General features: G+C 46.1%; 1 protein-coding gene across 1 annotated transcript in view; it reads right to left on the bottom strand.

The window, feature by feature from the left end:
• Positions 1-4,308: 4,308 nt before the first annotated feature.
• Positions 4,309-25,128, bottom strand: part of LOC144136706 (cell adhesion molecule Dscam2-like) — a 151,457-nt gene continuing 130,637 nt past the window's right edge. The window contains exons 2-15 of the mRNA XM_077669246.1: positions 22,148-22,810; positions 20,483-20,737; positions 19,871-20,152; positions 18,716-18,982; positions 18,018-18,341; positions 17,196-17,492; positions 16,115-16,300; positions 15,550-15,657; positions 13,348-13,620; positions 11,631-11,789; positions 11,031-11,064; positions 10,219-10,382; positions 8,802-9,026; positions 4,309-8,501 (exon numbers count right to left, since the gene is read on the bottom strand). Of these exons, the coding sequence (XP_077525372.1) occupies positions 8,338-8,501; positions 8,802-9,026; positions 10,219-10,382; positions 11,031-11,064; positions 11,631-11,789; positions 13,348-13,620; positions 15,550-15,657; positions 16,115-16,300; positions 17,196-17,492; positions 18,018-18,341; positions 18,716-18,982; positions 19,871-20,152; positions 20,483-20,737; positions 22,148-22,810 (3,401 nt within the window). The 3' untranslated portion in view covers positions 4,309-8,337. The remainder of the gene's footprint in view (positions 8,502-8,801; positions 9,027-10,218; positions 10,383-11,030; positions 11,065-11,630; positions 11,790-13,347; positions 13,621-15,549; positions 15,658-16,114; positions 16,301-17,195; positions 17,493-18,017; positions 18,342-18,715; positions 18,983-19,870; positions 20,153-20,482; positions 20,738-22,147; positions 22,811-25,128) is intronic.

Here is a 25,128-nt window from a genome sequence, read left to right as displayed (position 1 = left end):
GAAATTTCAAGCCTTTTATTTTTCCATTCTCCAAGTTTCTGCTTCGTGCATAGATTTGACAAAAGGGGCCTGGGCTGCAGATATATTGCAGCCTATTGTAAAACTCGGTAGCGGCGAAAGCGTGAAGCGCATACGCCAGTTGTGATCAGAATGACCACCGCTCTCAGCCACACTACGGCTAATCGCGCACTTTGCATTAACGCTCCTAAAACACCCCAAACGGTCCCGCAGATAGAACTGTCGGAAACGTCGCGATAGTTCCACAGCGATTTGGTCGAGTCTGGCGTTGCAAAGTGAGCGGCAGCGCTCCGGCGCTACTTCTCGGCGATGTGCTTTTTTTTTTTTCAAAAAGTTCTGGTGGCTATCGTTAAGTTCCTCTCAAGTGCACTCCCGATCACGGTAATTTCTCATGTGCATTCTCTGTCGTTTCGTGTGATGTGATGTCCTGTATATGTTGGGTGGGAGAGAAGGGGGGACGGTAGAAAGGGATATGTTTTGGGGGTGGTGAAGAGCGGGTAGTGAGCCACTGACCTGTTTCACTGAAGGGTGTAGCCCCACTACGACAGGAGGGAGGGGGGCTAGGACCAGAAGTGCTTTGGTGGACGGGTGGCCTGCATAGGAGGAGGTGTCGGTGGAGGCATTCGCTTGTTGGGTGTCCGGAAGTGACTGCTACTGCGAATGCATGGTTACTGGAGGACAGTAAACTCTTCTGCTGCGGCCTGTGGCTGCACGCAGAAAACAGAGGGGTGAGCGTTGTCCCTGGATAAAGCGTATCGTGTCATTTCTCTCTCGACGGTGGGCTTGCCAGTGAATAGCGGTTCAGGACAGTTACCTCTGGGCTCTTCGTCGCTGTGAGGCGCTTAGGGAAGGAGCGATCCATCGCCCGGTGTTCTCCTGCAGAATTAGGGCAATGGTCTTTGATCAAAGCCATGGCGAATGCCGGAAGATAAGGGAAAGGGAGATGGGTGTTGCGTATTGGTCACACGAGAGGTCGATTTTCGAGGCTGGAGGTTGGTGCAGTATGAATACGGGATGAGAGACAACATTTTGAGGAAGGGTGGTCGGTCGACCGATGGTCTGTCCGTTTAAAGCCGTATAGGGTTCGGTATATAGATCGAGTTTGGAGAGGATGAGCTCTTCAGTGAGGTCGGGAAAAACGTCGTGTACAGCATCGTTCGTATTGTTATGTAGTTATGCGTCGTAAGTTTTATCTGGACGCGATTTGCTGGAGAGACAGTAGCTTGAAAGCCCCCGATAACGATACGCGTCCACCGCCATTTTTTTTTTTTTCTGTCGACATGAACGAGGCTTCATAAAGGTGCCTTGGCATTCTGGTAAACACTCCGCTAATTGGATGGCCTGAACGATCGTGCTGAGGAACACTGCGAGCAGAATTGTTCTATTCATGATTTTCAGGATTTTGGTTTGTGGCGAAAGTGCATGCCATTGTGCGGGTCGTCGTATACCGGCTTGGTCGTCGGCGCAGTTGGCGACAACTCAAGGCGATGGCTAATATGAGCGGCTGGGCTTAGGCCAGCAACTCTGGTCACCGCTGGTCGGGCAGATCTCGCGCACAAGAGCTCAGTCCCGTGCATTCAGGGTTAGACTATGCCGTAAGAGGCCAAGGGCTCACCGTGCGTGAGGCACTGTGTATAGACGCGAAGATGATCAGGTTCCGAGGCCGAGAGCTGGGGAAAACCGCCGCTGGCATGGGAAGCACGGTGACACCGAGCACTACTGGCGCACCACTGAAAACAGCAATCCGTCATGATAGCGTCCCCTGCGCCCACCACGAGAGCGCCTGCGCGGCACAGCTCTCCTTCATAGATCACATGTCCCGCGAATTTCAACGTGGAAAGGGTGTTTTCATTCTTTGTGTTATCAAGCACTCTTGTTGAAGAGATGGTGCTGCCCTTCATCGCTGCTGTCCGGCTGGCGCTGCGCATGCGCAGAACCTCGCTGGTAACGCATATGGCTTCCACTTGCCCGCGAGACAATGTTGCACCTGTCGTGGGCCACAATCGATCTTCTGTGTCGCTGGCCTTTACGTTCGTCTTAGCGAATAAACCTCGTTCAATCTGCGCGGCAATGTTTACTGTTTATTATGTTGCGCAGAGAATGTTTTTTTTGTGAAAATCCTCCTTTAGAGTTATCTTGAGCAAAAACAACATGGTTTGAGCGGAAATCTTATACCTAACCATTGCTTGCAGGTCTTAATTGTACTTAACGTAGACACGTAGATTGAGCGGTTTCGCAATATCACCGGCAAAACACTCAGCCTGTGTGCCGATATCTTGAGTATAAATTATATGTTGCGCCGTTTCCTGAAGGCAATTAGCGCACGGTCCTCCAGCTAGGTCAGCCGCGTGAGCCCGCAGAAGGCTCATATAGCCGTGCTACTTCTAACAGCCCTAATTGCGTCCGTTAAGCTAGAGGAAATTTGGCAAACGCCACTGAAGAGGCTAAGGAGCACAGAAGTAAACTGTAAATTATGGAGTTATAACGTCCCAAAACGACACGCGTGCTATGCGAGATGCCACGTAATGGCGGGATCATGATTAATTTAGACCACCTGGAGTTCTTTAATATGTGCTGACATCGCACAGACCACGGGCCCCGCCTCCATCGTTCAACCGTGTGCCATGCGACCGCCAGGTGGTCTAAATTATTCCGGATCCCTCCATGCCCTTGTCCCCCCCTCATAGCCCATAAGTGTCACTTCGGGACGCCGCAGAATTTATAATTTACTTCCGTGCTTCGGCGCCTCTTCCGTGTTATATTTGCCAAATTTATTCTAGCCTAACGGGCGCAAATAGCCCGTCCCGAAAGGATAGCGCCGGTGAGCATATGTTTAGGAAGAGCACAGCGGATATGTATAGGCCGCTGTCGCCGCTGCAAGGATTGGCGCTGGTAGTTTTATTCTTTTAGTGCAAAAGCACCTGGAAAATGCCGGTATGTGGTGAAGCCTGTGAAGTTAGTCACGTGGTGCGGGAAATAAACGAGACCTTGGCCAACCTGCAGAAATAAAATAAATATTGCCGCGACTGGCATAATTTCTAACCCATGGCGGTGTGAACAGATCAGCTATATAGTGTTCCAGATAGATCAGCTTCGCTGGCCACTGCACAAGAGCCCTCAACTTCCATCTGTGCGCAAGACACGAAAGGGCGTGGCGTTGGTGTCCACCTGCAAAAACCTGCTTTCGCACGATATTTCGTGGTAAGCAGCGCTAAACCGCCAGCAATTTTTTTTTTCCGAAGCCGATATAGGGTATTTACATTGCAAATATATGCATATGACACGACGCGAGGAAGTCGGATGAGGTTGTCAAGACCTTTGCAAAAAGAGGTCGAACGGCGACGCCATAGACGCTGGGCCCCAGACGCTGGGCCACAGCCCCAGAAGTCTGGTATCTCCGAGGATCATGAAAAGGTGAAATGAAATCAGAGAGTGTGAAAGGTAACAGCCAAATCTCGATTACGAGACCGAGCATAAATCTCGAATCCGAAACAACGAGATTCCATTGCGCGTGGCCTGGTGAAAAGAAAGCAGTGGATGCACCTGCGTGAGCGGCTGGCACGGCAACGCTCCACTATTTGAAACGTCGCTTTTATGCAAAGCGTATTGTTAAACGTAATTCAATTTAACATACTTTAACGCATTGTAATGTAACTATAACAAGAGGCCGATAATTGACGGTCAAAGAGTGCTCGCTGTTCAAAAGGGAAATGTACGCACCCGACGCTATGAATACTGGTGTTGACCAGTTCCCTCATGATTGTCGTGCGGGGTGCTATCGTAATCAATATCCAATCAATGCCTTACTCTCATTTTCCTGCACCTAGCTCGCTCCACCTAACTTGAGACAATATGTTCCGCGGTGTTCCCATATTATACCCACATTTTTCCGATAGCATATATCCACACTAGCAGTGAAGAAACTCCAGTATTGGCACTATCTATTGCATCTTCCCAAGTAACGTCGATCAAGCCAACTCTGGTCTGAGAAGAGGAAGAAGACGAGATTATAACATTTCACTTCTGTTTCAGTGTCTGCTGTTCAAGCGTGCAGTTAGCTTCGAGTGAAGGTGTGCAAGCGATATCACAGTAAACATTTTGCCTGAGGTCTGAATTCTCTAAGTCATGTATGGCACATGGAGAAAAACAAGGGAAAAAATTGACACCTTGTTGAGAATTACTGCACCACGTTGTGAATACCACTGATGGAGTCGGACGCATGACTCACGTTCTCAGGGCCTAAGATGTATGCACCCAAACTCTCAGTGCAGTTGCATGACACCAGATGTGTTGGGTTTCACAAAGCATGGCATGTTTATTTACAGTGAAAATACATAACGCTGAGGGTACATCACAACAGCTGCAAGGAACAAAGGCACTTTAATACCGACTGAGCTGGTTTGTGTTTTTCAACACAAGGCAAGATTTGCACCTTGAAGGGCAACTTCAGTAGTTCATTCAGAGTGACATATTTAAATAAACTTTTCTCTCTGGGTATCATTCATTTCCGCCAAGTTTGGCAGTGTGTGGCGCTTCAGTCCCGTGCAAATAATTATCAAAATTTGCAGTTTTTGTGGCCGCAGTTAAGGTGATTTCTATGGGCAGCACAGCATTTGTAGCATAATAAACATTACATGCGTGTTGATATTTGCTCCCAGCTTTCTGAACAAAAATTTTTAGGCTTGTATTTGGACACTTAGAACATTCCATGGTCACGGCCATGGTCTGCAGTTTGCTGTTTCAGCCATTCACTGATCCTAGAGTTTGTCCAATTGTTTTTCTGCGTTGATTTTGTGCCTTGTACACATGTAAATATGAGAAGTGCACAGAAAGTTTCAAAGCTGTAGACATCCAACAAGTTAAAACAGCAACACACTCCCACGAGCTCGTCAAAGAACATAAACGAGTCCTTCATATGTACAAACGTAGAGGGGAAAAAAAACAGCAATAAATGCACTAGCCAGGCTAGTGTTGTAATGGCGTACAGCTGACAAGGATTCGAACATTACCAAGGAACCTAACAGCAGCAGAAGAAAGACCGTCACAATGTTACAACAGCGCTAAAGTACAAAGCATAAGCATGTGCTGCGACTCTGTTCACTGACTTTCAGTGAGTACCAGAACACCCAGCAGGCTTACACTGGGAAAACAAGACGCTTGAAAGTGAAGCCTGCTCCTGAGCATACTGTCAGTGCTACCTTGGTGTTGCCCAAATTATGACCAGTAGTACCTAGGTGTGACTCAACATGATTAAAAACCGTTCGAAAGAAACAAAAATGAGTGAACACAGTTTAAATTGCAATTGGAGAGAGGACAACGTCCTTAATATATAAAGAAGGACACAGGACAGCTCTGATATGTTTAGCCAGAACTTCCTGATATGTGCAAAGCTTGGGAGACAGAATAAGCCAGTTTTCTATGAAATAGGGCAGTTTCAAGCAATAATTTATCGCAGAGACTGCGTGAGGGTGTTTTAAATGTGTGGTCAGTCCCAGTATGTATCCAGATTTTATAAGCTTTAGCAGGGTAGTTCCTAAAGTGCTTGTAATTACAGTTTAAGTAGCTCTGCAATCCTATCGCACATTTTATACAAATGTTGCAAGGGGCTGATAAATTATGTGAAGGCAGCATGAAACAAAATGGTAGAGCACACTTTTATAATGGCATCAGCTTCTGTCGCCAAGAAGCCTTCATGGCAACACTGACATCTCTACATAAAGAATATAATGAAATTCTCAGCTGGCAAGACTGGTAGCTCATGAGAGTCCATTTAGAACCTTGTGCATTGACAAGAATGTGCACTTTGAGATCTTTTTGCTACAGTCTCGCCGCAATTATCTGCAATAAATCTTTTCTTCACCTTTAACACATGAAAAGAAACTATATACAAGTGCCCACAGAGGTTTTCAGAACACGGAAGCCATGAAAAAGCTCAATTTCTTGGAAGTCTACATACACAGCCACAAACCAAAAGGGGTGTTCTGAATTTCTTGCGCAATATCTGCACACTTTAATGCCAGGCGATGCCTCCAGGTGGAGGGAAAATGCAGCTTTTTGTGGCTTTTGCATTCCAAAAACTTTTACGGGCACATGTACAAGTGAGAATCTGCCGTAGCCATCAACGCTCTCAAGCTCATTCAGAAGCTAGATCTAAATTGGCTGAAAACGTCAGTAGAGTTAGTGTAATAATTGGTAAAAAGGAAATACACCGCTAGATAAAGCCAATTTGTAGTGGTTGACAGTTTTACTGCTTGAACCACCTGTTTTATCAACTGGGAAGCCTCTTTGCATAGAAATTGAATTACTTATGAGTACGACAACAAATGAGAGCCCAACCTGTACAATGCATCTCTATGATTTTGTTACTTGCAAGATGAATGCGCAGTCTAACATTATGTCACGCCATGAAAAGCACGAGTATTAAAACGCAATGTTCAAGGCCAGTTAGTTCAATAATGATGATAAATCAAATAAACAAACCAGAAGCTTTAACTACAGCTGCTTAGCAAACAAGGAAACGAACATGGCGAACACTAGTGTTTCAGCATCAGACAAAAGGTGAGCAGCAACTAACTAAAAGCCTAATGATAGCTCTAGTAATCCCTCAAATGGTGATTTTTTGAGCAAGCAAAACAAGGTAGTGGCCTTGACGTATATTTTTCTTCACAGTAACAAGGCGATGAAAAACCTTCTGTTTCATCAATTCAAGAACAAATAAATTGCAGAATGACGATGACGAGCGGAAGCAACGTGATGTCGGGTAAAATATGCTTTTGAATGATTGTTTTCAACTTATTAAAAATCTTACAAGTCCGAGATGCTCACAAGTTTTACATTCATGCCAGCAGCGCATACATTAAGAGCCTTTCAGCCTTCAGCCTTGGTCTTTGAACAACAGAGACCACTGCGCACAAACTGGCAAAAATGTAGAGCAATCAACGTTTGGCCCCCAAAAAAATGTGCACAAAAAGCACTGCCGCATATCTCCATTAATAAGGCACCCTAAATGTATGCAATTATAAAAAAAAAGACTCTCAGAAAGGAAAACAGAATTAACTGGAAAATACAAACAACAGACTTTTTGAGCGCAAACACAAGGAGCACTGAAGGCACAGGGAGAATCAACACCACTTTATTGCAGACAAGCCTAGCCTTGTATGCCTCCTGTGCTCCCGCCCTCAAAGAACACTCAAAACAGAACGTGTAGCACTCTAAATAAATGCAAATACAAAACACGTCACTCAGAATCAAGAAACTAGGAAAACAGAAAACATTGGAAGCCACAAATAACATGCACTTTGAGCACAAACACAAGGAACACCAAAGGCACAGAGAGAATTAACACCAGGTTATTGCAGACAAGCTGGTCCTAGTGAGCCCCCTGTGTTCCTATACTTCTGTGCTCAAAGAGCTTTTGAAGCAGGCACATACAGCACTTCAAATGCATTATAACAGAAAGTGACTCAGAGTCAAGAAACTAATAAAACAAAAGTTACCAGAAGGAACAAATAACATCCACTTTGAGCAAAAACACAAGGAGCGCAGAAGGCGTGGGGAGAATTCAAGCCAGTGTATTGCAGACAAGCTGTGCTTTGTGCGCCTTCTGTGCTCCTGCGCTCAAAAAACACTTGAAACGGCGCAGACGTCAGATCATTCAAACTCAACAACTGCAAACGTAGTATCAGGAGTGGGTTGAGCATACCACACACTACTGATTCCATTTGGGGGGAAGGGGGGGGGCTACTGTGTGTCCTGTGCTGCTCTTTACATTGTTCAGGTTTAATCATTCAAATTGGCTCCCCTCAAATGGAATCAACCTAACTAGCCGAGAACATGGCAGAAAACAGTGCGCAGAGACGGCACGAGAAAGAGATGACACACACAGCACCCTGTGTGTGTCTAACTCCTGTTATCATAAACTGCTATCATAGCCCAGAACCTTGCAAGTCACAAACTGCTGATAGCTCTTGCACTTGAGTCTTCTTGACGGCTGGCGACACACACAAGAAATGTTGAAACACGAAGAACACCTTCGGCACTGCTTTCCAGACGTGCTGAGAGCATGAATGTCCCTTGACTGCCCTTTAAACACAGTTGGCTCTAGTCCTTGGCTCTTGAAGCAGTCTTGCTGCTGGCCACCAGTTTTTGCCACACAGCCACACACACGCGCACACACGCACACATACCGGGTAGTTTTCCAGGCACATCAAGTCCAGAGTCAGTCAGGGCATCAGCCACCACGCTCCAATGATTGTGGCTGCTTCGTGTGTCGACACATGCTCAGCCACAATGATGCTGTCCTTGGCGCAGCGCAGACCCTCACACAATTATCTCCCTCACAATGCGTCGGTTCCTAGAGTTTGGAGTGGAGTAACCAGATTCGAGACTTTCGTCAAATGACAGAGAGATCTGTGGGTTTTTGTCTTCATCGCCCATGGTGGCATAGGGGTCTGGAAGGCCGCTGACATCATAGTATGGAGAGTCTGCAAAACAAAACCGAAAAACAGGTGATAATCTAGAAAAGGTGGCTGCAAATCTAAGTGCACACCAATCAGCGTAAAATTTGCAGGTGTGTTTAGTTTATTGTTTAAGCAGTGGATTTTCTTCAAAAAGGCTGACCAAAGGGAACACACATGATTAATCTGCTCACTTCAGGAAATAGTTCATTAGTGAAGAATCCTTCTTGCAGCAGATAGTCATTTATAATAACCTTTTCCTGTAACCTATGAATTTTTCTGCCCTACCTTATACAACAAGAAATTTATGAGAATTTGGAAACTCACGCAGGTGTTCCCTGTTCTTGAGGTTCATGACATCCTCATTGAGGCCCTGGTAATCATCAGGGTAGTAGTATCCTGACGGCAGGCGGGCATCATAGGGCTGGTATGAAGTCTCTGGTGGGGTAGACATCTCTCCTTGGCCTCCTTTTACCCAGAGGTCACCAGCACCATCGCTGCCATTGCCACTGTGCACCCCGTCCAACATGTCTGCAGACCCGTAAAGCATACCTGCAACAAAAGCATGTTTTTGAGCATAATGGGCGACTCTTCGAGAGCAAATTTCACTTGTCTCAATTTGAAGCTGCTCGAGTTCCTTTCCTTCTCATTCAGGTCTCCAATGTACCCATTGGCGAGTATAATAGTACTATAGTTTGGAATAACTTGAGAACAAACCAGTAGGTGCCCCTCAAAGGAGGCCCTCCAGCCGATGGCATGGATTGATTTTCATAACACTGTTGATAATCTCCTTTCATCTCCCAAACTCTCAGATGTCACGCTACCAGATCCAAGAGGATTATTCATGACATCATGAGAATAGGTCAATGCCATTGGCTGGAGGGCCTCCTTTGAGAGGCATCTGCTGCTTCTTTCTTGAGTTGTATCCTACTATAGCAGCTAGCACCATTGGGTGTTAGCATGGGTGTTCAGCAGGGTGTTAGCAACACAAAAGCAAGGAAGCATTTAATCAGGCTGATGCCCCTTCCCTTTGTGTTGAAAAGTCCTTGCAGAGAACACTTTCCCCACTGCCACACCTCCCCCAAGATTTAGTTACATCTCAGTAAGCACCACTTTCCTCACACACAATAAAAACGCCTGGCTTTGCCTACGGTGGAAATGTGATGCTCTCTTTCTTGAAACAAGTGAGATAAAAGCTTTACTTTAGCACAGTGTCTGCAAAACAGAAGCTGGCCAAACACAAGCCACATAGACAAGACAGCATGCTTTGTGTCCTGCACAGCTATTTATGTGACACCACAGCATGCCTGATTTCCACAACCAGTAGGAACCAACAGTATTCAATATCAGACCAAATAAGTAACAGTACTTTAGTCTGCACTTTTTTGGCACACAAAACAGCACAGCCATTAGAAAAGGCTAAGGTGATAATTAATTTATAAAGTGAGCAGTGCAACTGTTACCTATGCAGAGGGCAATGAGAGAAAGGTGCACACAATACAAGGCATGTCATATGATAAAGAAAGTGCTCACAAAATACAGATCAATAAAGTATTAGATATAAAACTGCAAATGTAGAAATGGTGAACGTTTCATTTTTTGTAAGAACAAGGATGTGAGCGATCTGAATCACCTTGAGTGCCGAGAGAAGACGTCCATTACTTCGCGTGCAAATGTAAGAATACATTTTATGGCAAATTAAAGGACATATGAAAGCAAGCTTTTAGCAAAATAGCTCTCTCACCATTGGATGCCATCTGGCTTCCTGCGTGCCCATTAGCCATGTGAGGGGAGCTGCCAATGCTGCCAGCATAAATGGTGTGCTTGCTCATGTCATCAACATTTGTGTCCAGTCCCTTGCCCACTTCATCGTGGTAATAAGGGCCGCTGATAACCTTCGGCCTGGCACTGCAACACATAAAAGCAACAACTTGTAAGAATGGCTTTCGTATTGTGAAGGGTTCAAGGTAGCAGGCTGCCACCTTGTGCTTTTGTTTGGCTAGTGACAGAAAGTACCTACTCTCATGACTTAGAGCATAAGCTAAGCACCCAATAGCTCAATCTCGGTCATGGCAGTTATGAATGAGGAAAGGCTGAGCAAGACATCTTTAACCAGAATAGCATGTCCACATCCCATATTGCATGCACTTGCAACATTAAGTGGCATAAAGCTTTCTCCTCAACCACACTGCATCAGCCAAACCAAAAATCTGAGAAGTACAGATAAAAAAAAGCAAATAATGTTAGGCATGTTACAATTGCAGTAAAAAGCCATATTTGTCTAATGGTACACACATTCCAACATTTTTAGAACATGATATTGATGGCCAAATGAATGGACTATGTCAATATCACAACTCAAAGATTCTTTCTCTAACAGTCCAGGGCCATGGGTAACATAGGAAAACATCTGCACCACATTACCCAGCCCAGTGAGCGTCCCAAAAGAATACGAAAAGTACTGTCTAGCAGAAAAAAGTATATGAACACTTTCCGAAAATATTTAAAAATTCAGCTATGCAAAAGCAAACATAAAGCCAAAAGCAGCCAACTTACTTTTGAACTTCAGACTCGTAATCCTTCTTGTTGACTGCAAAGCAACAAAGATAACCACACAAATTAATCATGATAGACACATTAAACAAAAAGCAATGTCATCAGAAGCAAAAGAAAAAGCGATCACATATGTCATGTGAATACACTTCACATACTCAACCAACACAGCCTCACAGCCGGCTTGTTGCTCATGTCATGTGTTTTCGCCAAAAATGACCAAACACAAACTCTAACCATGACAATGGCACTCTTTCATAAGTAGCATTACTAATAATTCCACCCCAACAAAATGAAATTCTGTGAAAGCTAGTAGTAAGGGATTGCAGCTTTGTTGATAAACATGAATGCTGGAAGCATTCCTAATACTTATCACTTCTTGGTATCAATTAAAACATAAGAGGCAGGATGGAGTGACACATTGTTATTTGCGACAGGCAGTTTATATGAGCACCGTTCACCAGCAGTGCAATTGCTTGCTTCTTAGATAGCACAAAGTAATCAGCCATATAACTCTATAGCACAGCCTTATGGCAGTTGGGCTAAAATAGAAATGGGGATAAACAGAGCACTCAAAATGTGTGGCACACTTTAGTTCCTCACCTTTACTGGCTTTCCTCTTCCAGCAGCAACAGACAAACACGACCACAAGGAGGAAGAACAGTCCAGCAGCCACAGCGACAATGATGACAACATTCATTGTCTTGATGGTCACAGGTGCACCTACCGGGTGCAAACTGCCTTCTGTGGTCATGGAAAACTCTGAAAAGCCAAAACGGAACAAAAAAATAATAATTAAAAATCAGGCACTTTAAGAGTCACGGATTTTGCACACCCCGAGATGGCCGTGAAATTGGCTCTTTTACTGAAGTTTAAACAAAATATGTCCAGTATAGGTAGGGGTCAGACTTTCTTGGTTTAAACCGAAAAAAAAAAGAAAACAAGAAAAGTATGAAAACCTAAATTTTCTAATTCCGTTTTAACCGTAAAAGGTCAGCATTCTTCCCAAACATGCCACAGCTAGCTTGCTATTGAGTAGGAGTTACACTCAGTCAGATAATAAATTTAACACATGGAAGCCAGGGGCGTGACGATATGGTGCACCGTTGGATTAAGTAGCAGCACAGTTGTGTGTTTTGAGGTGTTGCTCTGCTACCTTACATGCCTCTGCAGACTGGGAAGCTCCGTGTCATCACCAAAAGTCATCTGGCAGCATAGCGCTGTTCACTGTCATCACCCTCTCAGAGCAGTTACTAAGTTAAAAAGGATTCTCCACTGCATGCAAGAACATTCAAATGAATACATAAGCATCGTGAAAAAAGTGTCATGTTCTGGCTACCGCGGCATTTAAATGGCAGTTACATTACCGATGTCAACATGCAGACCACATGATGCCCCGCTCTTTCGCTCAGCCCAGTGCAACAATCCAGCAATGACATGATGGTACCCCACCATTTTGTAATCAACTTCCACTTGTGTTTATGTCTGACTGTTCCATAGTTTAGTTTGGTTACTTTTTTTTTATTGGTGATACATTTACTTATGCAATAACAGCTACAAGTGCTTTATCAGTAATTATTGACCATTTTTGCTTTGTTAATGGTAAATCGAAAGCTCAGGTAGAAAAGATAGCCAAGATAAATTCTATTACTTTTGACTACATGCAAATGCTGCATTGTATCACCAAAAAAAAAGGTAATTCATTGGTAGCAAATAACAGTCATTGAAATAACAAAACTCTGAAAATTGCGTTCTGAAATAAACATTAAAAAAAGTTTTCCGAATTTTCAGAAATTAAAAACAGAAAAGACCAACCCCCGGGCAATGGGCAATGAGCAATTCATCATCAGCAAACAACAGAAAACATTTTGGCTCAAAAATTTAAGCACACAAAATGTGCCACTTGCAGCAAGAATTTATAAAAAACCAAATGTGTTTTAATGATACCTGTAAAGCCAAAGAATCTAATCATTGCATTACACCTTGTTTGACAGTGCAATATATTTGCATACTGCGCCTCTTTTTATTAGCCAGTCCCGTAACACCCAAAACCCAGTACGTATCTCCACGAAGGTTGCTCTCAAGCATTGGGGAGTCTTAACTACAGTTAACTGAAAGTGGAAGGCAAATTTTTCATTTCAGCTTTCAATAATTAATCTATCAAGTGAGAAATCACCCTGCACAATTGGCCCAAGGTAAAGCTTTGTCTCCCTTAGCCATCCAATAGTTGCAGTCTGTAGCAAGTTTCTTTAGTGCCTTTTCAAACCATGCACTCAGAGTACATCTGATTTGTGCGGTACACAGACACTGCCCCACTCACCGTCAAAGGGTTCAGCCAGAAGCTCATCTCCACACCATGAAGTATTGCTCTGCAGGCAGAGCAGCACGCGGATGTCCACAAGAGCAGCAGCGTTGGCAACCTCCAAAGAAATCTGGGGACGGTCCACCTCCTCCTCAGCCAGAGGGAGCCACTGCTCCTGGCCACGGGCACGCCCTTCAACCTTTGCAATGAGCCGTTCGGTGCTCAGTTCAACTGTGAAGTAGACTCGGCCTGTCTCATGGTCGTACTGGGCAGACAGTGGTCGTGGCATGTCTGAAAGAATACAGAGAGGCCCCAAGTTGTTAAAAAGTCAAATGCAGAACAAGACAGAGTAAAATACTGGAGCAAAGTATGTGGTATGTAACAAGCTCTAATGCAGCGCTGCTACATGTGCTCTGCATCATTCAAAGACAAAACTGAATCCAACTGGAGGCTGTTCTTAACATAAGATCTTGGATCAACTAACCTGCCAAAGAATCTTAAAGCAAGTCAATGTAGCAGAGGACGGCCTAAAGTAAACTGAGCTGCGACCACTGTTTAGGAACACTGTTCAGGGCTAAATAATGCAACTGTGACTGCACGCGTGACTAATACCATTGGCAGGAGCACCAAACAGTAAGCCATAAAAATTATTTTGTGATAATGAAGTTTTATGGTCTAAAAAGACCAGTGTAGTTGCAACCCTTATTGTAGTCACTACCTGTAAGTTGCGAGTAATCTCTAGCTCAGCCATCTCATTTCGATTTTACCTTTTCTGATTCCTTATCCTGTGCCTATTGCAGTAAACGGTTTCAATCTCATCTGCCCACCAGCTTATGCATTTAGCTATTTACACGCTTGTGTAGGTAGGCCCCCTTTTATTTACTTTTTTCAGGGTCAGGCTTAGGGTCAACCAAAATGAAAATCATGACCAGGACAAAGTGCAAACGCAGCAACAAGTACATGATAAGAAGGGAGAGAACAATGAAAATGATGCTGCTGTGGGAAGAGCCTTGCCATTCGTCCACTTTGAGCCTCCACAAAGTACGGTAGTTGTTGTCAAGAACACAGTAGAGCAGTTTCATGTGCTCATTCTATTTAGAAAGCCATGCTGAAGATTCGTAGATTAACCTGACGGGCGATAAGCATGGAGCCCTGCTGTGCTGTCTGCTGTCGTTAGCATCGATGCTTAAAAGTACCATCTGTCCCCTGTGCTCGCTGTTGCAAAAACCTAACTCCAAAGCAGCCTCATCAACAAATGAAACTGCTCCTAGTTGCTCAGCCATGTGGCAAACCATATCCTGAATGTCAGTGACCGCTCTTGGTAGCACTTAAATGAGCCGTTATTTTATGCGCATAAGCACCAAACAACTGCGTGGCAGTAAGAACAGCGCGAGGATATCTGCTGTGTGGTGGCGCAAAGGAGGGAGGGCAAGTAATATTTAGGATAAGCGTGACACTTCTGTTGCATCACTCTTCACAGTGATAAAATTAATAAAATGAACAAAATGCAGCACACAAAGCTTTGCACATTTGTTTACAAGCGAAGGGCACTAATATGGGCTGCATTATCACGAAACACTTTCCTCATCAGGGTTTGGAGGAAGTGGTCGGTAAATATTTGGTGTGGCCTGGCAAATTTTGGGGACAATGGTCGCCACAATTTACACCTGTTTGTGTGCTGCCACTGCGTAGCAGACACAAGTATGGCATTAGTTAATACTACATGTGACACTGGCAACACTACAAACACTAAGGTTGCCTGAAGTGAAAGTGTATATGTACGCCTCGCATCTTTGGCCAAGCCGCTTCTGAAACTACGTGTATTTGTGCTTAGCACGTACTGTCTCCATTGGCATGCTCCGGACAGCGCCGCTAAAGCTCTAATATGTAAGGTATGCAGGTTGCCTTGATTGCATACTGGCCACTCAAAGCTTGACTTAGTCAACTAATAATGTATTCCAATATTTTTTTTCCCTCTCCCAGTTCTCAAGTTAAGAGGTAAACCTATATGATGTACGGACCAATATCCAAGTATATATGGTAGTTTTCACATACCCTATGGATTTAGTTTGCTCAGTTATAAAAGCTCTCTCAAGGCATAGATGACCACGAGAAGGAGGGGTATTTCCAATGGGTAATACTGAAAATATCTGTTTTCAGCTTAACAATGTTAATGTATAGAAGGATGGTGGTACCTTACAAATTTCAAAAGGCACCTACCTTTGAGGTTGACCTTTGTTTGGACTGAGATCTCTTCCGAGTACGAGCTGAACCCTCTCGCATTGACAGCCACAACTTTCATGACGTACTCTGACTTTGGCTCCAATCCTGGAAGAAAAATATAATATAACTCGCCTGCTCACAAAACAATACACAACAAGAAGTCCAACAACAAAAGAAAAGCACAAATTAGTGATCCAAACAGCATAGTTGTAAGAAACAAGTGCGTACTAGTGGAGACAAGAAGCACACCTATAGTTGTTTACAACTCACAGACACAGGAGACAAATTGCAGCAAATATGGTAAAGCTGCACCAAATTTTTTGGACAACTAAGTCCGTGAGTGATAAAACAATTTTATTTTAGATAGTACATGCCTTAAGGATTTTGAAATATGCAACTCCCGGCTGGTGGAAACAGCCACCGAGGCATACAACTGAGTTCCAGACAAGGCATCTTTTTTTTTTGCTGCATTTGTTACAAATTGAGCTTTTCACAGTAGCATGAACATGCATATTCTTCTCCATAATATGCAAGAAAAAAAAAAGGAGGATGAAACTCTTACCAGTTATTGTGCATGGATTATGGGATCGGCAAGACTCGTTCTTGGTCTGCCCATTGGCAACGTTGGAATAAGTGACAACAAATTCTGTGTTGCTGAAACCACCATTGAATCCTTCTGTCCACTGCAATGTCACTTTGTCAGAGTCACTGCTCACAGCCATTAGGCGGCTTGGCTGGTCAGGTGCACCTGCAAAGGCCACAACACAAGCATACTGTTACAACAACTGCTGTCTGTACAAGCAAGATGATAAGAACAGCACAACTTATGCTTAAACAATCATGAAATTTATAGAGGTCCTGTTCTGGCATTACATTAGCTGCGGCATACTGTGTCAAAAATATGTACATACATATAAAAATGTAACTTTTCAGAAATAAACATTATTGGAACCAATGATGTGCATACCATACACAGACATTCACATGCTATGATGTAAAAGCATTTCAGTTTAGCAACAAATGCGTAGCGATTGCTACAACATCCAGTGAAAGTTTATTGCAGTGACTGATGGGAAGAACTGGTGCATTAGTGTGCAAAAAAAGACTGAATCTTAAAAAGGGTGATCTAGGCTAAGGAAAGTAAGTACAACAAAGTGTATTTCATTAAAACAAAACACATCTTACGTTTTCAGCAAGAGGAACTATACTAAATGAAAAAGCTGGCACTTTCTAAATTGTAAATACATTTTCCAACAACAAAGAGAAGTTTAAAGATACTTTTCATCAAAGGCACCTTAAGATCTGGACTATTAATTTCCTATTTCTGTTGAAAACAGGTACAGCAACAAATATGAGTTAAGGTATGCAGTCACACATTAGCTAGAACAGTATTTTTAGAAACTTTGCTCACTGCTTTGTACAAGCGCTTACCATTTCATTCACACTGAATGAATAACTTGCCTGCCAGCTGCACACAAAAAAAAGAGAAGAAAAGAATGCCCAGCAAACTAATACAGCTTACAGGAAAGCATATCATTAGTGTACGATTTTACTCTCTGACCAAGCACCAATCTTTTTGCTTGCAGCAGTATCATACCCATGATGACATTGCAGGAAAGGTGTCACAAGAAAGGCACACTCACTCTTCTTGACAAGCTTGAGGATGGTTCTCTGGACATCCCCAACTTGGTTCCAGGCACGGCATGTGTAGTCACCATAGTCGCTTTCCTTGAGTTCAGCCACCGAGAGAGCACCCGTGTAAAGGTCATCCCCGTCATCAGTCACGTTGGTAGCATAGTTGGCATAACGCTCCAGGATGCGTCCCTTGTAGACCCACTCGAAAGTAGGCTCGGGATAGGCCTGCATCTGGCACCGCAGCACAGCCGTGTCTCCAGGGTCAAAGGCCACTCGGTTGTAGGTATGCCTCACTTGAGGAGGATCTACAAGCAACAAATACCATGAGCATTGTTGTGAAGGGTTAGTGCACACTTGCTGCAAGAACTCCTATTTCGCCTAAATTTAAGCTTACAACTGATCCTATTCCGATATTCGCCCTGTACTATAAGCCCAAATGAGTAAGTCATATGAGATGATGACAAATTTAAACGTCAGGGAAGAATGCATGTTTATCTAGCACATGTAGAACAGCATTTCCTTTCGGAAATATCATCTTAGCTGGCAAACACATCTTTTTCTCTTGAACAGGTGGACACAATGTCCATGATCTCTGCACTGAGTCAATATGTAACACACTGACTCTTATACAAAAAAATGAAATCAAATCAGTATGCACTCATGCTTTGAGCATGCAAATTTATATTACCACAGGATAGACCATATGCCCTTATTGTATCACAATAAGAGCATATTGTCCAGCAATCAACGGTGGCTAACATAGTGTCAAGTGGTAGTGACAAAGGACTAGCACAGTATCAGAAAGGACAATGGTGAAGGGGACAACTTACGTTCAATCCTGAGCATCATTTCGGACTTGGCAGCACCACCGAAGCCATTGTCAAACAGGCAGGCATATTTTCCCCGGTCGTCAGGAGTGAGGGGTCGCTGGAAGGTCAGCGTACTTTGCACTGAGAACACCTCATTGTCTTCAAGATTCTCAACAGTCTTGATCTCAAAGCCCGAGCCAGTGCTCATCTGCAGTTCCTTGTCTCGATGAGTCCAGTGCACCTGTGGCTTGGGCTTCCCGCGTGCACGGCAGCTCACTGACTGGCTCTGGTCACCGGCTTTGCGGATGATTTGGGGCCTCAGGGGAACCACTATTGTGGCCGCTTCTGCAAGTTGAGATTGAATTTGAATTACTGCACTACTCCATACTGCACTACTCCATGAGGTGCGTTGAAAAGAAATTAAATTAAGAATCTACAAATAATAATTTATCACTCACACTGTTCTGAAATTCCACTTACTTACACAAGAGCTAGCAAGTTTCAGTGATTTTATATTTTTTTCTGCACAATCGCCAGGAGGCATTGATAACTTTAGGCATGCATGCATGTCTGCCCTAGCCAGATGGTGAGGAATCAATGCATGAAACATCTTTGGAAAGACCTGGTTGCAGCTTGCGGTGAAGAGAAAGTGATGGACAGTGGCTGTCAGAAAAACAAGCAAAATAGCAATCTGCATGCAAGAACTGTGTCGCACTTACCGTTGACTGCCAAGTAGACTGATGCAATCGATCCTTTTCCCAGGGCATTGTGTGGCTGGCAGAAGTAACGTCCTTCATGACTGCTGTGCACTTGGAGGAAGCTGTGGTTGGCCCTGTGACCCAGGTCATTGTGTTCCTGGCCCTCACGCCACCAGCGGTACTCAGGACGGGGCCACCCAGGTGGGCGAGCACCACAAGTCAGCACAAAAGGACGACCAGCCACTGCTGTGGGGCCCTGAGGAGTGATCTCTGCCTCTCCTGGTTTGTCTGCAAATATGAGGTAACACGATGAACAGAGTGCCTGGTTTTGTTCCCCACACGAGAAATCATGCAATCATTTCAATGCAAAACCCAGAACTCTGGTGATGGCTCTATAATTGAGAAGTAGATTAGACCCTTGCATGCCAAACCAATGCAGTGGGCTACTAGCCACACTGTAGTGAAGGGCTCCAAATTGAATTTGACCACTTGGAGTTCTTTATCACACGCCAAAACTCAGTGAAAGGACGCTCTTGCAATTTGCCTTCATCAAAATACAGCCACTGTGGCCAGGTTCAATTTTCTAGTTTATAAGGGAAAAAAAATGCTAAACAATAACAAAGCTACATTTCCAAAATATAGGGCGACCTCTATCCATGTTGTTAGTTGGTTATACCAGAACTTAGCAAATATCAACATCCAACACTGCTCTACATCACACATCACAAGTGTACCTGAAACACCCCTGAAAAACTCAGAATTGTAATGCAATGCACCTTAGAAAAAGATGTATGGCTTAAGCAAGCCCTTTGTGTTAGTAAGTTTCATCGTGCTACAAAAATTAATGTTGCTCTGCGATTTCCCACTAAAGTTCTGGTCACACCAGTCCACATACTGTTTACGTGAGTAAAACTCAAGAGACTAAAATAAAGCATCCCAAGCGATGTTATGACAACTGCATGCCTTTTCATCATAGCTCACTTCTCAGAAAAAATGCATCTGTTATATTATTTTTCACACAATTTTAGGCATTTAAAATAAGTAGATGTTCTGAAATAAATGCAACACAAATGTTTGGATCCTTTAACATCAGAAGCACACATTTAGCCTTGTATTTTCTGCCTCCTAGCTATAGCCGTATATGAACTAAAATATCTAACAGAACACAACACTTACGTCGCACGTGCAACACAACAGAGTCGTTTCCAACGACTTCGGTGTGGATGGCAGTGGCAGAAGGTCGCATGATGACTGTGGCCTGACAAACGTAGGTTCCGGCATCCTCAGCAGTGACACGATCAAGACGCAGAGTGTCTCCTTGAAGTGCAAACTGGGGGTCGCCTTCCTTGGTCCACAATACAGAATGTGGCTCAGGGTTAGAAGCAACATTGCATTTGATGGCTATATTTTCTCCTTGAGAGGATTCCTGCTCTGGAAGCACGTTCACACGAGGCCCATCTGAAGGGAAAAAAAATATAAAGCGGATTGCATTACTTTGTGCAGCCATGCAGTACAACATAAAAAGGGTGCATTTGCATACAGACAACTTAAAATTGTGCATTGTGACACATTCCAGCTCCTCGGCAAGGAAGTTTATGGCATGAAACCTTTGCATCTATGAAAACCAATGCTAAGCATTAGGTTCACTGTACACAGAATAAAAGCTAAGTAAGTGTGCAATAGAGCTACATGCTCTAAATGATAAGAATGCCACTAAAAGAACAAAACAGCCTTTCCTTTTTTACTTTAACATGAGCCAACAGACAAACAAAAGGTACAAGCACTCACACAGCACACTAAGACGCAGGTCGGCTTGAGTGGGCTGCATAACTCCATTATCAGCAACACAGGCATAGTTTCCACTGTCTTCAGGAGTCACAGATGGGATGGTGTGGTTGTACGTGTTGGACAGCAGCTGGCCTCGCTTCATCCATCGGACGGAACGCACAGGAGGATTGGCCAGCACAGAGCATGTCAGTGTGGCATCAGACCCCACCATGACGTTCAGAGGGTTGTAGGGCCCGACAGTGACCTTGGGTGCATCTGCATGTTGCGAAATGATTGGAAAAGATTTAGTTTCACAATAACACAAGTGCTTGTAATGGTGAAGAGACATAATGCATTGAGCATTAGACGCCCACATGTTAACCTTTTTTGTCCGCTAATTTCTCTTTCCCACGTCCATACTCTAGGACCTGCATAAGTCCATTAGGTGCTGCTTAAACGAGGTTCGAAAATTCTCATTTCCTGCTTACTACAAGTGTTAGTTGAGTTGCACAAACTGTGCAGGGCTTTCAATTATCATCTGAATAACAACGCTGCGAACGTAGCTATGCACGGCATCACACAGAAGATTATGAAACACTAGGCAGCGGTAGTGAGACTAGGCCATCCACAAAAGAACTGTCGTCATATGCCGGCATCGTGTATGGAGACTTATCCAGTGATTCTAGTGAGGTGGCGAGGTGGGCGCATGCCCGCCATGTTGGGACCTTGTCGGGACCAACCTGCACACGTGCACAGGCGGCGCGAAAATCTCTAATACCCTGCACTTGAGATGGAGCGATGTTAGCTCATGGAAACAAATCTGGTCAACACACATGCATTGCTCCAGCGGGGTAGCCTAGGAGTTGCTCGTATTGCACCACTGCTCTGCTTTTCAAGGTGCATGAATAAGCAGCTTAAAACACTGAACGAATTTGCCTCCCAAGCAACTTTCTCTGCCACACTGCTATTGCATTTTCTAAAGATCGTCATCATAGTCACCTCATTCATAGATGCATGAAAAATAAACTTGGTATTCCATAAAGGAGTGCATCACTGTCATCTCAAAGAATTGGCCTGAGCTACCATATTTACTGGAGGAAACAGAGATGTCAATGTGCTTCACCACACTACAGTGGTAGAGATAACACCAAACCGCGCATCTTGTCCTACTTAATTCAGTCCATAATAGTTTCCCAGCCAGGGACTTCTTACACTCTGTAGACCACTCCCTGGTCACAACTCTTCAACTGTTCACTGTGGCAGCCAACAGACTCACTGCATGTTTATATTCCCCCTTGCAGGCAGCTTCGCCACATAGTAACATTATGCAAGGGAAAGGCAACCTCATCAAAGAAAGTGCATGTGACACACGACAATGAGACACATCAATCTCTGGTCAGCCCAAAATCAAGCCCCAAAGTTTAGGCGGCACAATGCTCCACACACTTGTACACAGTGCTTGAATGAGGCACTCCAGAGAATGTTAGCGACATCTGCCACTGACCCACATGGAATTTACATTGTCTTTGAGGGTATGACAGTGAACCGTGACCCATAAGTATTACTCCGATCGGCGGTTCGCTCGGAAATGCTGCTAACGCACTCGTAGAGCCCCGCTTGCGCGTTCTAGACAAGTGTGTGGAGGGCTGCACGCGGCACGTCGCCAGCAGAAGGTCGCGCACTCACAGTGGACACGTATGGGGGTGCGCGTCTCGTACGCGCTGCCCGGCGTCATGGCGCGGTTGGTGACGCGGCAACGGAACTCGGCGCCGTCGTCCTCGCGTCCTGGCGTCAGCGTGAGCACTGCCGCCGTGGGCCGGTCCCGGCCGCCTCCGCGAGTCAACGCCGAGGGCAGCCGCTCGTCTCCACGGAACCACTCGACGTCCGGGTCCGGGCTCCCTCCTTCGCTGGCGCACGTGAGCGCCAGGGGTTCGCCCTCGCGCGCCGTCGGGCTGGTGGGCGTGATGCGCGGCTCCCCGGGCGGGATGAGCACGGTCACCTCGTAGACGACGCTGTGCACGACGGCGCCGCTGCCCTGCTCCTTCAGCGTGCAGTCGAAGACGCCGTTGTCCTTGTCGTACTCGGCGCGTGCGATGAGCAGCTCGTAGCGGCCCTCTGCCGGCTGGTAGTCGACGCTGTAGTGTGGGTCCAGCGTGCCGCCGCTGATGGCCGCGAAGTCCCTGGTTTGCCGCGCGTTGGTGTGGGCCCAGTAGTAGTGCAGGTTGCGGCTCACCAGCGCGGGGTTGAAGTGGCAGCTGAGCCGCAGGCTCTCGCCTTCGACCACATCGCGTCTCTCGGGCTCCAGGGGTTCGCTCCGGCTCGACCGCACCGCCAGCAGCACGGCCAGGACTGCGAACGAGAAAACGGGGCAGTGCGGTTAGAGACCTTCCGGTAGCGAAGTCAAGGCGGAACACGCACGCGCGGCTTGCAACAAAAGGGCGAAGCTCAGTTATTAACAGCGCTTCGCCCTTGCATTAATTTCACAGGTTTCATGCTTTTGAGACGTTCCCAGAGCCGGGCAACATACGCTCGAGTGCTGCCAGCTCAGGTTGCTCCATTCGCATGCGGCCATATCAGCCATATGATGTGGATATATGACACGTGAGGCACCACAAAACGCCGTTTTGTGTGCAGAAACACTTTGGCCGTGCGCAGGGAGGGATCCACAACACGATCTCATGGCACTTTACATATTCAAATGCACCCTACGAAGCGGCATAAATGGGCACACTGGCGGGCATAATTATGCCCTTAACTGCTACAGCGTCAGCTAAATTGCAGCGTGGCCATTAAACGAAAGAAAAAAAGAACCTTCTGACTGCTGTAGCAGTTGCAGTCCCCGCTGGGTGGTCCTGCTCGCAGGGGTCACTGACGCCGCGTGCGGTAATAGCGCGCCAGCGAGACGTCAAGCAGCAGGGCTCCTTTCGCAAGAGGCGCCTCGTCGACGCCGGGGCCAATGCCGCACCGACTTCGACATCTCGACACGTACACGTGCCCTTTCGATCAGGGGACGCGTCAAAACGCGATTCCCGGTAGTGGCGGCGCGCCGAGTTAAATTGGCGGGAACGGTGGATACCAGAAAAGCCGCGCGCGCGATGAGGAATGCACCTGCCAGCGCCGACGTTCAACACCCTCGAGCCGAGCATTTAATTTCGCCCCAGGGGCATATGTGTGATGGAGGAGGGATGAGGCAGCGGCAGGGGTACGGGGGTTCGCGGCCAAGCTAGGAGCACGGCATTGTTTCAAGTAAGGCGGTGTGCCGCGGAGGGTGGGGTAGCCAACAGAGCGTGCTCGCCACCGGCGTGACACGCAGAAGCGAACAAACAAATAAAAATAGACAGCGGGGACGGGGCAACAACACGCTTCATCAAGGTCGCTCCTGGTGGATGGCAGCCTGCGCGCTCGTGAGGTGGGGAAAAAGTAATCACAGGGATCCGCCCGTTCCACCACCGGAGGGGAGCCTGCATCAGGGGCCGCGACGACGGCGGTGCTTCGGTTCGTCTACCGGTGCCCCCCTCCCCCAGCTGCCGCCGCCCGGGATCAGTGGGGAGGGAGGAAAGAGGGGCATGTACGCATGCAGCCCCCTCTACCCCCCCCCCCCCCCTTCCTTTTTTTTTTCTCCAAGCTTTCGGTGGCGCAGGTTGCCTAATGACAAGCGCTCCGGGAAGGAGCGCACGAGATTGAAGCCTCCGCGGCGGCGGCGGCGGCGGGCGCACACATTCGTGTGGTGGTGGGAGGAGGGAAGGCAGAATCCATTTGGGGGAGAGGGGGGAAATGCAAGGGCAAGGACGGCCCGTCGTTAGAGCGAAGGCTCGAGAGCTGCCATCGTCCCGAATGAGACGTCTCTATCAAGAAGCGCGCGTGGCCTTCCAACATCTGCCCCGGAGACGCCCGCCCCTCCCGACGAGCACCACCGGCGAGTGCCAATTTTGGGGGCACGCAGTGGCGCTTTCTGCCCCCTTTTCTGTGCTTTGGATTGCCTTTTACATTTCTCGCACTTATCTTCTTTTTTTTTTACTTTTCCGAAGGCAGAACACCCAAGACCCTGCTGAGAACCAGGCGTCCTGCCCGGTTCTTTGGCGCCCCACTCCCGCTTCCCACCTGGCTCGTTCCTGCTCTAGTCATCCGTCTCTAATGATAAGCACAGCAATTGCTGCAGGGAGCACACAGTTCGAATGCGAAGGAACAATTATACGCAGTCGTGGGCCGAAGAAAACGGCGTTCACCTGAGTTGCACACACACGCAGTCAGCGTTCTGCAAACTAATCGCTTTTCTTCCGAAACTGTTCCAACGTTGTCAGGAGGCTGGTGAAATACAGGCTTTCGCAGCAAGGGGGTGCATCAACGTTTTGCAGTAGGAGAGTAATCGCAGTTGAAACCCTTCAAGAAAGAAAAACGCGCGGATTTTATTTCTGGTTGTTGCAAACCGCAGCGCGTACGCTGTGCTTCGGCTTAAGGTGCGATGGCGAGCTAACGAAACAGTAGTAGCTGCGGTGTCCGCATGATGGAGGAGCACGGGTAGTGGCATCTGGCAAGCATATGTGTTCACCGAGAAATATTTTCGTCAGGTGTTTTGATCAAGGGTGCGCACCGACATCTAAGCGTCCAGTGACACGACTCAAGGGCCCGAAAGATCCTAGGAGACATAATGCGCGCTGGAGCCAACA

The sequence above is a fragment of the Amblyomma americanum genome, chromosome 6, assembly GCF_052857255.1.
Source record: "Amblyomma americanum isolate KBUSLIRL-KWMA chromosome 6, ASM5285725v1, whole genome shotgun sequence".
Classification (NCBI taxonomy): Eukaryota; Metazoa; Arthropoda; class Arachnida; order Ixodida; family Ixodidae; genus Amblyomma; species Amblyomma americanum.
This window is presented reverse-complemented; position numbering and strand designations above follow the sequence as displayed.